This window comes from Elephas maximus, chromosome 19, assembly GCF_024166365.1.
Source record: "Elephas maximus indicus isolate mEleMax1 chromosome 19, mEleMax1 primary haplotype, whole genome shotgun sequence".
Classification (NCBI taxonomy): Eukaryota; Metazoa; Chordata; class Mammalia; order Proboscidea; family Elephantidae; genus Elephas; species Elephas maximus.
This window is the reverse complement of record NC_064837.1, coordinates 45,970,002-45,983,485: the sequence shown is the minus strand read 5'-3', so window position 1 is coordinate 45,983,485 and position 13,484 is coordinate 45,970,002. Positions and strand designations below refer to the sequence as shown.

Below are 13,484 nucleotides of genomic sequence, written 5' to 3'. Positions count from 1 at the left end.
ATTTCTTCTTTTAATTTACACATGATGACCCTGAACTAAGCACTGCATAAATGCTAGGGCTGCCTAATTACCAGCAAGCAGCCTTTACCTCAAACTATAAAGCTTCCAAACTCAAGAACACAGTCTACACCATAAAAATAGCCTCTCCCCAAACCCAGTGGGCACGGAAAGAAGAAAATAACTGCAGACATGCCTGAAGCTCCCTCTGTGATGCACTGGCAAGTGTGTTTCCTGACAGGTCTCAGAATACTCCTGCTTTCAGATGTCAGAAGAAAGAGAAATATATCACCCTTACCTGTGAAAAGGGGGCTGAAGGAGACCGGAGAAAAGGCACTTTGAGTTCTTGTCAACCTGGGTTTCCTAAGGGGTGAGAAAGAACACAGAATAAAGGGGGAAAACTGAACACATACACATCTAAATCACTACAACACTGAATTCCAGATGCACTGAAAAACAAAGAAAACCCAAGTCACTGTCAGCAACACTCTTGTAATAAAGCCTAAAATTTAAAGTGCGAGAATTAAATTAATTAAGGCAATTCCTTAAATAGATTTGGCTACAGAATTCACCAGGCTACAAAGCAATGAGAAATCCCTCTGGATCTCTCCATACCCAGCGCATTATAACAGTAAAACACCTAGAGTGATAATTAGCAAGTCCATTACAAGAGGAAGGAAATGGAATGCAGAGTTGATTTTTCATATGGGAGCCAAGAAAAAGGCTCTTGACCCGAACAGGCATCAGCTCAGAGCGACAGCTTTCCCTCTGGGCCTACCCCTGGGAGTAGGAGATCCCAAAGCAAACCAGGGAACCAGGGAATATATTCCTACTTGACAACAACACTACAGGACATATATGCAACCTTCAAGCACTAAGACCTCTGCTTTCTGCACAAATGTCCCCGGATACAGATCCAATCATCAGCTAACAAGTGGGCTCCCTCAGGTTCAGGGCCCTGCCTAGCATCCAAAGAAGACGGTCCCTTCCCTTCCCTAAGCTCTCCCAGACTTCTTGGTGCAGCTCCAGAGAACCAGCCTGAAAACCTAGACCTTCTCAGAAAAGTTACACCAAAAAATAACTTCACTTTGTACCAATTTCAGTTGGCTTTTCAGTCAGAAATGAAAGAAACCGGAAAGCTTCTGTCAAAGACTTTCTGGCCAGAAATGTGCCACACTCAAAAACTCACCTTAGGAGGGGACTGACTACAACAGAAGAAACCACCTGTTGTGGTGATGGAAATATGCTGTATCTTGACTGTGGTGAAGGTTACGATGACTATACGTTTGTCAAAATTAATAGAACTGGATATCCCCAAAAAGACGATTTTTTGCTATATATAAGTTATACCCTAATGAACCAGGCTTTTAAAAAAATCCCACCCCAGAATTCAGTGCCTGATTCTGGAGAGCACTGTAGTTGGCTCGCCTTCCAAAAATACCCTCACCCAAAGAACTAAATAAAATAAACAAACTCTATTCTACTATCAACTGTACCAGTGAGTGGGGGAGGGGTGCAAAGGAAAGAAAACCCAAAATGAAATCCTATTTAAAATTATTTGGCTTTGGAGGATGTTGACGCATTTATGCTTTAATACAGATATCTGAGCTTCTCAGAATTCACTTCAAACAGAACCTCAAAACCATACTACGATGGTCTTACTTAGGAATAGCTGAGACACTGGCTGATTCCTTGTCTAGACCTATCCTCAGATGCCCTCTGCAACCCTCTCCATGCTGAGAACTGAGGAGTCTAATGAGGATGCACACTGTGAATGCCCCCCCTCTGCCAGCACACACGGAGAGGTGGCGACAAAAAAAAACAAGAAACCACAACACAGAGTCTCTCTGTTTATAAAAGTTGCTCCTGATGGTCTGCAGCTTAGTTCCAACACTCCAGAGGGCTGGAATGGAAAGTTAATTCCACTGGACATCAACTTTAAGATGGCTAAAGAGCTTCCAGGCTGATTTTTATTTGATAACTTGTGGTACAACATTAAATTCAGCAAGTAGAGAAACCTACAGAACTGGCCTTTCAAAAGGTTCACACCTCAGCCATTTGGCCATGTGCCTCTTTTCAAAGGAAGCTGCATTACTCTGCCATCTGCCCATGCTGGGGACGAGGCTCTTCAGTGCCAAGCACTGAAGAACAGCAGTACCCAAACGCACACATCTTGCGGAGGCCTTCTCACTTCAGCTCATCTTCTCTCCCGCCCCTGGCATTTTGAAGAAGAAAATCATAGCTAGGATCTAGAAAAAGAAATACGTTTGAATCTAAACTCAGGCAGAGCCACTTGAGAGCTCCAGAATGATTTTTCCTGGCAAATAAGGGGGCCTCGCAGCTAGAAACATGGGAAGGTGGAGGGGCTGGAAGACTGAAAGGCTAAGAATAAATATGTGTGCTTCCTTCCCTCTCTCTTCAGGGAGATACTGCCTAACTAAAAACCCAAAGCAGTTTCTGTCTTAAGGATCCTGAGAGCATTCTAATGGCAGTCATCCATGAAAAGACCAATCTAGACAACTATAAAAAAACAAAGCAAGGGAATGATTAACATAAAACTGAGGATGGTGGTAACCTGCAGGGGAGGGAGAGAAGGGGAATGTAATCAAGGAAACACAGGGCTCTTCAAAGGTATTGATACCATTCTGTTTGCTAAGCATAACGACGGGTTCCCATGCATGCATCTCGTTATTATTTATACAGTATATATACTTTATAGGAACCCCTGGGTGGTGGAGACAGTTAAGCGCTGGATTACTAGCACAAAGGTTGGCAGTTTGAACCCACCCAGAGGCACCTCGGAAGACAGGCCTGGCAATCTGTTTCAGAAAGGTCACAGCGTTGAAAACGCTGTGGAGCAGTTCTACTCTGAATACATGGGGTCGCCATGAGTTGAAATCGACTCAACTACAATTAACAACAACAATATACTTAATATACCCTCTTTCATATGCATGATATATTTTAGAATGATGAAAGTCCATTCTAGGATGAGGCGCTGTTTTTGTAGAGCAACATGAATGATATAGCTCTACACTACATTCTCATGTTATTTTTATTCCTTCCCAGATTATCTTGACAAAAATTATGCCAGTGTAACTTTGCCAGCAGGTCACTAGCATCTCGGCAGCAGGAAGACTTGAGGGGTGGGGTAGGATTTGGTGGGCTATGCCTCAGGTGGCAGAACAGGGCAGGGCAGAAGACCTCAGGCAAACTGTCCCCCACCTGAGGCTGGCAGTCCTTTTGTGTCAGCTGTGCACTGGTAACAAAGAGACAGAATGTCTCTGTCCATTTCCACCCTGCACATTATTAATTTTACTGCAACAGATCTGTGGGATAAAAGGAGTTAAAAGCATTAGACTAGACAGGCAACACATAGATAGAACCACTGGCCTGTTTTCAAGTTCCTTGAAAACCTAAAATGTAGACAATGAAATAGCAATGCCTTCCCTCTCTTATCCATAAATTGTCTCTACTAATCCCCTAAGATTTACACATTTCCTTTTCTAAAAGAACTTCCAAACTAGGATGTCCAAATACCAGGTTTTGCGGCCTCAGTGTACCTCTGCCCCTGCTAAGGCACGCAGTGCCAAGTCAGCCAGCCTGTGCCATTTCCAACACGTCATAAGCTAGTATCTGTTCATGTGCTACAGGCACAAAAACCATGTGTTCATTTTTAGTTCCAATACACAGACATCTGTGCAACAAGGTCACATCCAAAACTCCATCATAAACCAATGAAGGGGCCGATGGAAGGAACTTCCAGGGAAAAGCAAAGAGGCATAGCCCAAGGTCTAAAACCTTAGGAATGATGTTAGTGAAGAGAATGTTAAGGCTTGAAAGGCACAAGACTCCAATGGATAGAGAGAGCTTTCTGAAGCCAGGGAGCTCATTCCAAAAGAGAGCTGCCACAACCCCTTCTTAGAAAAACAGTTAAAAAGACCAACTGAAGATGGACCCAAAAGCAAACATAAAGTCAGAACTTCCTCGCCACACCATAAAATCACTTTGCTCTCAGCATGTCATGCTATGACTCAAAAACCCCCTTTGACCTAAAGACCAAGGAAACAGCGAAAACGGTTTCTCATGTCTGCCAGGTCTGTCCACAACAGCAGGGCCCCAAACTGATGCCAAGGCAGCCTACCTCTCCTTCCAGAATTGTATCTTTTTTCCAAACAGATAGGAAACCGCTACAGAACTGTTCTCCATTTCTCCACCTCACAACTATGAAGACAGCCAGTAAGAGCCCCAACTGTTAACAGTAAAAAACAAAATCTTCAAAAATGCACTAGGTACCCATTTCCAACCAAGTGTGTATTGTGTGATGATTCAAAAAGGTAAGTCAGATCAACATCTATTTCTCATCAAATCCAAAGAAACACAATCAGTCCAACATATGTGAAACAGACAAGGCAACCCCACTGGTCTTCCTGAACAGAAAATTCCATATTATACCAAGGCCCATAGACATGAAGGCTATATCCCAACATGTGTATGTTATAAGGCCTGGCCCAGTACTCCAGAACAGAAACCTGATGAGCTGCTGGGTCCACTCTAAGCTAACTCGTAAATACTACATTTAAGACTAAGTATACCCAGGCAAGCCCAGTTAGCAGACTCAAAAGCATCTGAAGGAACTAAAATTTAGTGTTAAAATACGGAAACTGTTTAGCCTTACAAGTGATTTAGTAAGCACTTCCTAGTGGATAGCTGTGGGAAAGGTAAACGTTCAGAACAGCAAAGAGAATTATGCCTAGAGGTTACTGTAAAAGCCCCAAATTATACAGCAAAGACTGCAGACCCATAATTAACTCCAACCAACAACAAGGAGGAAGGCATATACCCTTTGGCAAAAGACTAAAATTTCTCATTGCTTTCAGGTCCTACCAATCAAAACAAGAGAACAAACTAAAAACCCAAACTCATCCTTCCTCCCGACAGGGCAGACTTACTCAGGAAGGAGGTGCAGAGCCACAGAAATCACAACTCTCCTGGCCAGACTCACCAAGCTTCTCACAGCGGCGAGGCTGCCAGCAAGACTGGCACATAGTAAGCTGTGGAAAAGCTAACAAGCAGCACCAAATCCTAAGCACTTAAAAAACTTAGCTCAATCTTATTACTTCTTTTCTAAAAAGCACAAAACATTCCATCTAGAATTCTCTTCACTCTATTCCTGTAAGGGCAGGAACAAGATAGAACTCACTCTCCCATTTTACAGATGGAAAAAAAAAAGGGAAGAAGAAAACATGTTTGGCTCCCATCCCATAGCTGATGTTGGGGTTCCAAATGGAATCTGGACATTTATATTCTCCACACAACATGCTGGCTCCTAACAGCAGTCAACCAAACGTTTGTACACAAATACCTAGCTCTTCTTCAATTCATCAGAAAAAGCCCCTGGACCAAAAAATGTAATTCTCCAGTGCCCTGAACTAAGCTTCTTTGCAGAGCTACAGCCCAATTTGCTCTGCGGCAGACATCTGTATTGTGCTCAATATGAAGGTTGGTGACAGAGCAACCAATGACCATTAAATTCTGCTTCCAAAGGCAAAAAACCGTATAATGTTATATGCCTTTTCCTCTTCCTAATCTATTAGACGTAGCAGCTAATTTCACGTCACACCTCATATTTGGAGTCTCTAGAATCCTAGACCAAGTCCTGGTCAATATGGAACAAAGGCAATGCAAACCACAAGAAAATTAGCAATCTAACCTATGTCATTACCCATAGCTTCAATCCCATCCTCCCCCGATCTGATGAAAATTTCATCCCCACTGGCGAGTGGAGCATCAAATGCAGAGCCTACCACAAAAAAGCTATTGCAGCAGCCACACACTTTTCAAGACCTGAGCTCCCAGCATGAGTTCAGTGGGAGGCAAATGCAGAAATACTGGCCTACCTGAACCGGCAACAAGCATCGACCTACCGATTTCTTTAGGGAGTTTGAGTTTGGTCTGACACCCAGAATGAGCCCAGGGCACAGTTGTTCAGAAGGAGCAACAGAGGCAAATCAACCCCACACCTTCCTCCTGGAGGACCCAAGTTCCCTTGAAAAGAGAATTTCATGGATGAGTGATTCCCAGTCCAGGTCATACTTCTGGGGAGGATCAACTGGGAGGTTTTTTTTTTTTTTAATTCAAATTCTTGAGCCCTAGACATACTGATCTCATAAAGTCCCCCCCCCCAAGTGATTCTACTGCACAGTAAGGTTATCAATTTATTCATCCTGTTATTTAGCCCGGGCTTGTGGCTGCCAAGACATCTCGGGAATCTATCACATAAGCCACACCAACACCAATTCAAATCTAAGAACCCATCCAAAAGCACAAACCACAATGGCAGTTACCACAAGGGAAGTCTCATTTCATCGACACAAAAGTTGACAGCTTTCTAAACCAATACTGGATGTGTGAGAACAGTCCACGCTTCAGAAACACAGGAAAACAAGCAGCTCAATGTCTAAGTCTGGAATTTTCATCAATTGCCCTAGAGCTGACGTACTAATGTCTATACCTCATACTGAGAGTTCTCACATGGGCTTGAGAACAAACCTATTCTCTATTCTCACAGACACTGGTCAGCACACAAAAGCCTGGGACAGCCAGAAAGCATTAACTTTGAGTAGAGATGCCCAACTGATTACTGGCCCACAACTGCCCAAGTTCATCCCCTCATCTGTATGCATGAGTGAGGAAGGGGGTGAAGTGCTGGTACACAGACAGAATAACAAGCAAGGCGGTCAACATGCAACACCAGCTTTCTGCCCCAAAGGCCAAACGTTTACAGCAACCTCCCTACCAGGGGTAATTGTAATACCCAATTTGGAAAAGCAAAAAAGAAAAAGAAACGGGGTGGGTGCATGGTTTCAAGTCATCTCCAGACTCAAACCTTGCTAGTCAGTTGAGAAACATCATGAGGTGTGAACTCAAGGGTTAAAGTTGTTCCCACAATTTCCACCAGTTCCAAAGGGACCTAATGGAAGCTGTCACCATCTTCAGCCCTAAGTCTCTGCCACCTCCAGAACACCAAATCTTACGAATTGGCAGAGCGCCTGTTAGCAGTAGAAAAAAAGAGGAAATGAAACAAGAAAAGGAAGTTTGTCAGCCAGTTCCCCATGCGGTCTCACCTCCCCGCGTCCAGCTCCCGGCCCGCAGAGCCACCCATGTCTGTCAGGCTCGCAGCTGAAGCAGCCAGCTCTCCAGAAGGCCTCTTGCCGGTCCCATCACCACTGCCGGATCCACCGTTGCAGCTCTTCGTACGAAAGAGGCGACTGAGACGGATTTTGAGGGAGCCCTTCCGAGAAGGACCCGCGAGTGGCCGGAGGGGCCCCGGAGGCGGCGGGGGCGGGAGAGGTTGCTGCGGCTGCTCCCCTCTACTCAAGCGCGCTCGGGGAACCAAGTCCTGCAGCGGGAAGGGTACGGCGGGTAATTCGGGGCCTGGGGGCTGCAGCAGAAGCCGGCCGCCCCCTCCTCCTCCGCGGCCCGGGCTGCTGAGCTCCTCTTCCGAGCAGCTGTTAGTCTCCAGGCTCTCGGCCTCGGATTCCAAGCCCTCCAAGACCAGCAGCGCGTCGCTCGTCTCCGTGGGGTCCTCCCCGGCCTGCGGGGTGGCAGCAGGCGGCTGAGGCTGCGGAGGGGGCGGCTGCGCGGGGCACGGGCACGGGCAGCAACCCGCACCGACCATCTTGACCCCCGGCCCCGCCGGTTGCCCGAGCCCCAGAGCCGCCAACTGTGCCTCTAGTCCAGCCGCCGGGCCCCAGGTCCGCTCGTGCGCCAGCCCCGACGGCAGGGCCTTGGGGTCCAGAGCACAGCGGTGCCGGGGGCACAGCAGTTCCGAGGGTCCGGGCTCCGGGGCCGCCTCCGCGTCCTCCTCCTCCGGCGGCCGACCCACGTTGCGGAACACCATCAGCTGCGGTGGCCGGGAGCCCCGCGGGCCCGGCCGCGCGAGGAAAGGTGGTGGCTGGGGGCCATGGCCGGGGGGCGGCGGCGGCGGGCCTGGCTCCGGGGCCGCCTCTCCATAGCCGAGCAGGCGGCTCAGGACGCGGTACGAAGCGGCCGCCGCCGCCTCGCCATCCCGGAGCTCGGCCCCCTGCATCGGGGAGAGGGAGGGAGGGCGGGCGGCTGGGAGCCGGGCTGGGGTGGGGACTAGGCCGGGCCCCGCCGGAGCCCCGCCCGCCGCGGCCCCCGGAGAGACAGCGCGAACGGCCGCCGCGGCCTCTGCCTCATAGAGGGGGGCGGGGGGCGCGCGGAGCGCAGCGCGAGCCCAGGACGCGCGCCGCCGCCGCCGCCACCGAGGACCGCCCCCCGATGGCGTCACTTCCGGGAGGCCGTGGGCACGCCTTTTTCCTCGAGGGCGTGCTCGCGTCGCCTCCACGGCGCGTGACGTTGCGGGCGACCCGGGCCGCTATTGGACGTGAGCTGCCTCCATGCTGGCTGTTGGTCGTCTGCTTCGACCCTTGCTTTTCACTTCCCGGGTGCTGGGGCTCTGCCTAGCCCTCTCAGTAAGGTGCAGCGGCCCTGCAAGGCTGGTCTGGTCACGGCAGAGAGCCGCTGGCCTTGGGAACACCTCTGGTTCTGGTCTAGCCTATGTCGCTTGTGATGTATGACCTTGGCCGAGTCACTTCATCGTAAATTTGTTTCCCCGTTCCCTCACTCCTCACCCCTGGCCGCCAATGAATATTTGTTGAATGATAACATGAATATATGTGTTCTAGACCCAGGGGTGTGCTGATCATGTTCAATAACCGGTTCTCTGGTGGAGGAGTGTATGCATACAAAGGTATATAAGTTCATCATAAATTTTACTGATATAAAGGATGTGTGGTATAAAATTGAGAAATAACATACAATTGCAATGGGTAACCAACCTATGGTTGCAGTTGATCAAGGAGTATAGTTGTAGCGTGAATGCTGGTTGACATTTTCTTCTGTGTTAATGGAAGTGGAGAAAAAAATGACTGGATTGTCAGTGATGGGAGCCGCCTTGCTGAATCAGAAAGCAAGGGTTCAAATACAGGAGGAAGATTTCCTCAATTTCTGTGCCATTCACAATGTAACAGCTACCATATGACATTATGTTTAAATTTAACATGACATTATGTTTAAATTCAGTATGATACTGTGTTTAAATCTGAATGATTAATAGTTTCTCCATCCTTTGCTTCAATCTAGATAATCAACAAAACAATAAATCAAGCTCGATTTGTATCTCTGTTTGATTTCCCTGGTATAAATACGCCCACCGTGGCTGCTTTTGAGCTACCAGCTTGACTTTTTTGAACAGAGTTAGGAAGAAATGAGCAAATAGCATACCATTATATAATAGTGCCACCATACAACGGATATAAATAACCCCAAAGCATAGATAATAGTAAAATAATTAGTAAGTGGTGAGTTTTGAGAATTTATCATCTTTATTTTTTAATTTAATTTATTTCATTGTAATTTTATATAATTTTATAGTGGCTATGTTTAACAACCAGCTTGAAGAATTTCTGAAAATTTAACAGTTGGCTTTCATGAAATGCTACAGGCTGGTTCCCGAACACCACCAGGCTTCAATTTCCTCATCGGTAAAACAGATAAAGATTGCTGTTTTGCTTACTTGCAGGAATGTTACAAGGATTAAGGAAGATCAAGCTTGTTGGGTAAAGGAGGTGGGACTGGAGGCAGGGAGAGCAGTCAGGAATCCACTGCACTTGTCCCAGTGAGAGATGAAGAGGAGTGCAAGCAGGCAGGAAGGATCAGCAGAATTTAGCAACTTAAGTACCTGGGGGCGCAGCAAGGGGAAGAGGGTTGAGTCCTGCAGCGAGAGGGACACTTTCAAAATGAAAATTTATTCATACCCCTTGATTACAACAGTTCCTGTTTTCCCATTGCTCTTAGGATAAAGACAAAACTCCTTAAATCGGCCTACAGGGCCCTGTGTGGCCCCTGCCTCTTTCTCGCCATGTCTCCCACCAAGCTCCCCCTTGTTATCTCTCTCCTGCAGTCCCACCAACCTTGTGTCGGGCTCCCAGGCGTATGGCCACTGCGCAAGCTGTTCCCTTTTCTTGGAAGGTTTTTCTCTCTTTTTGCTTAGTCACCTCCCATTCATTCTTCAGATTGAACTCCCTTCTTACTTCTTCAGGGAAATCCTGCCTGGGCACTTCCTCCTCACCAAGCTCAGAGACCATTCCTTTGTCGCATTTAATTGCACAGGTGTAATTTGTCATTAAGGAGCCCTGGTGATGCAATGGTTAAAGGGCTCAGCTGCTAACCAAAAGGTCAGAGGTTGGAACCCACCAGCCAATCCACAGAAGAAAAGACCTGGCGATCTGTTTCAGTAAAGACTACAGCCTAGGAAACCCTATGGGTCAGTTGTACTCTGTTCTATAGGGTCAATATGAGTCAGAATCGATTCAAAGGCACACCACAACAATTTATTTTCTTTCCATGGGGTTGTTTGATGAGAGTCTGTCTTCCTTATGAAGCTATATGCTCCATGAGGGCAAGGGCCATATTTGTTTTTTGCCCATCATGGAGCCTTTGGTGTCAAAGACGGTGCCTGGCGCAGATTAGGCCGTTGATAGGTAAGTATGGAGCTGTTGTTCAACTTCAGGCATTGCAAAAGGCTCCTGATACAAATTCATGTCTAATTCTGCACAACAGAATATCTTTCCGTGCACATGAAGAAACTGAAGTTCAAAGAGTTACTTACCTAAGGTCAAACAAAAAAAAAGGTGCAGTAAAATTCAAAACCAGCTCTGCCTGACTCTGACTCCACAGATTTCATTCTCTACCCTCCCTCCCCTGCTACCTGTCAGGTGTTACTTAGGTTTCTAGCAGAAAAGAAGAGCAACTGCTGTAGGATCTCAGAACCCCTGAAGCCTAAGAGGCTACCTAAGATCCCGGACTGTCTCTGGGAAGCTCTGGCCCAAGAACAGAATCCCTGACAAAAGGCAAGGTTTCTGGCTCTGCACCGCCCTCTCCTGTCCAACTGCTTCCCTGGCCGCAGAAGAAAGCTATGTCCACCACCTTCACTTGCACCACCAGGGAACACACACGGGCTCTTTCAAAGGCTGAGTAAAGAATGCGGCATTTCTCATTTCCTTAATTTTCCAGCCTGTAGCCCAGGTCCTGGGAAAAGCATTGAAAATTAAGCTCTAAGCAAAGGAAGTGTATTTTTGTGCTTTATGACTTAAATGTGTGTTTGTTATGTCTATACATACCACTTTCATTAAGGGCTGTAAAGTGGTCCCAGCAGCGGTAGGATCCTAGTCAGAAAGATGCGTGAAAAACAACTTAGAGAATCTAAAGAAGTTCTGAGGTTCATTCAGTCAGTCAACGTTCATTGAGCACCTACAGTGCCCAGTGGGCTATGGTTTGTGGGTGCAGTGATAAGTGAGATGGACACTGTCTCTGCTTTTCTGGAGCTTGCACAGTCTAGTTTGAGTCCTAATCATGCCATTTCCTGGATGTATAACCAAGAGCAAATAATTAAACATCTTTGTATCTGTGTTTCCTTTGTAACAGTGGTTCAGTAATAGTCCCCCCCGCCCTTACAGGGCTGTTGGGATTAAATGAAAAATTATATGTAAAGGTGCTTAACAAATGCTAAAACACCATACATATGGTCATGATTACGGTAAACCTGTGAAAGCTGTAACCTGTGTAAGGTGGAAACCAGTCAGAGAAGGAAAACTCAAATATTTTCCACTAAAACAAGGGATAGAAAAGTGGCAAGACTGCACCCTGTCAAAGGTGGAAAACTTTCAAGACCCGGAAAAAACAAGGCAGTCCCATCAAGTTCCAGCTCTCACAAATTTCACTATATTATGAAAAGCTTTTGGGAGGGGGAAATCGTGTTAACTTAGTGTGATATCTTCACCCAGTGTTTTGTTGACCCTCAACTACCAATAAGCAGTAATAGCAGGAAGGTAGACTGGGTCACTGAATCCTCTTCATCCCTTGTCTCTGTTAGACACAGAATCAGAGACGTCAAGGAAGATCCCCAGCGTGCCAGTCACTAGCTTTGTGGGATGTCACCTTCCTCTCAGGGTTTTAGTTTCCTTTCTATTAGAAAAAGGCCTGGACTGTGGGCCCTTCTAGTTCTGACATAGCAGGGATTCTCCTGGGGGCTTGACCTCTAACCCCAGCCCTTATCCTCACACTTAGGATTCCACAGCAGAACTGTTGTTTGCAGAGGCCATCTATAAAGCATGAGAAGTTTTCAGCAACACCATCCATTCCTTCCTACATGCACTCAGTGATCTGGATATCAAAGGGTGGGGGAAGTAGAAGAGAACTCAGGAGTCAAGAGAGCATGCAAGGAAGGCGATGGCTGTGTCAGAGGAAAGGGCAGATATGGGGCTGGGTCAGCTGGGTGGGGGGGGAGCATGCACAAAGCAAGAGGGAGGGAAGAAGGAAGGGGCTGTGTTCTGTGACTATTCCCAAGAATCCAGACCCTGCCAGAGCCAATGAAGCTGCCTCGGACAGTGCTGACTCTCTGCCCCTCAGTTACTGTGTTCAACAGAAGGGAGGCTAGTGGGGCGTGGAGGGTGAGAAAACTAGGAAGAGCAAGACAGGCTGGCCAAGTTCTCATGAAGAAAAGAAGCCAGGGCTTATGATGATGAAATGAAGGTAAAAGCAGCAGCAGAGGCCAAGCTTTGGACACCCCCTCTCCCCAGCTCTTCTCCCTGCTCCCATCTTTGCTGCTGTGGTTGTTAACTCTGTGGTGCAGGAGAAGAAAGGCCTGGGTGGGGAGGTAGAGACCTGGGTGGAGGCTCCAGTTCTGTCAGAGTGGTCCTAGGGAAATCCCTTCTCCTCTCTGGGCCTTGATTTACTGCTCTGTAATGAGGCTTTGTAAGGTCCCTGGGTGGCGACTTGACTGCTAACTTAAAGATTGGCAGTTCAAACACCCCAGCAGTGCTGCAGAAGAAAGGCCTGGTGATGTGCTTCTGTATAAATTAAGGCCAAGAAAAACCTATGGAGCCTTTCTGGTCTGTAATACCTGGGACTGCCATTAAGTCAGAATCCACTCAACAGCAATGAGTTTGGTTTTAATGAGGCTTTACTACAGTCCCTGATGTAACAAGGTGACAGTGACGGTTTGACTGTGCAGCGTAGCTCTGGGTTTAAGTCTCTACTCAAAGTGAGCAGCTGTGTGATCTTGGGTGAGTCACTGAGCCTCAGTGTCTGCGTCTGTGAAACGGGGATGATAACAGTATTCACCATACGTGGTTGTGAGGGAGGCTTATTGAGAGAATGCACATGGAAAGTGCTTCATAAACTGCCACAGCCTGTGCAAAGGTTGATGATGGTTTTTTCAGGCTCTCTTCCCCACGCTTGCTGTCCCCAGTCTTAAGTTCCAGTTAGGCAGGAGTGTTGGGGGTGCATGCAGCCGGAGCGGATTGCCAGGAGATGCAGCTCAGCCCTTTATCATGCCCGTTGCAATCGCTGCCAGGAAGCTGAGTGGAACAGAGGGGTGGAAAGAGGGGCACGGGCTCATC

General features: G+C 47.4%; 1 protein-coding gene across 3 annotated transcripts in view; it reads right to left on the bottom strand.

Annotated features, from left to right (window-relative positions):
* Positions 1–8,293, bottom strand: part of SOCS7 (suppressor of cytokine signaling 7) — a 44,624-nt gene extending 36,331 nt beyond the window's left edge. For all 3 annotated transcript variants that reach the window (XM_049860033.1, XM_049860031.1, XM_049860032.1), the window contains exons 1-2: positions 7,125–8,293; positions 296–360 (exon numbers count right to left, since the gene is read on the bottom strand). In XM_049860033.1, coding sequence (XP_049715990.1) covers positions 296–360; positions 7,125–8,089 — 1,030 coding nt within the window. In that variant the 5' untranslated portion in view covers positions 8,090–8,293. The remainder of the gene's footprint in view (positions 1–295; positions 361–7,124) is intronic.
* Between the last annotated feature and the right edge of the window lie 5,191 nt (positions 8,294–13,484).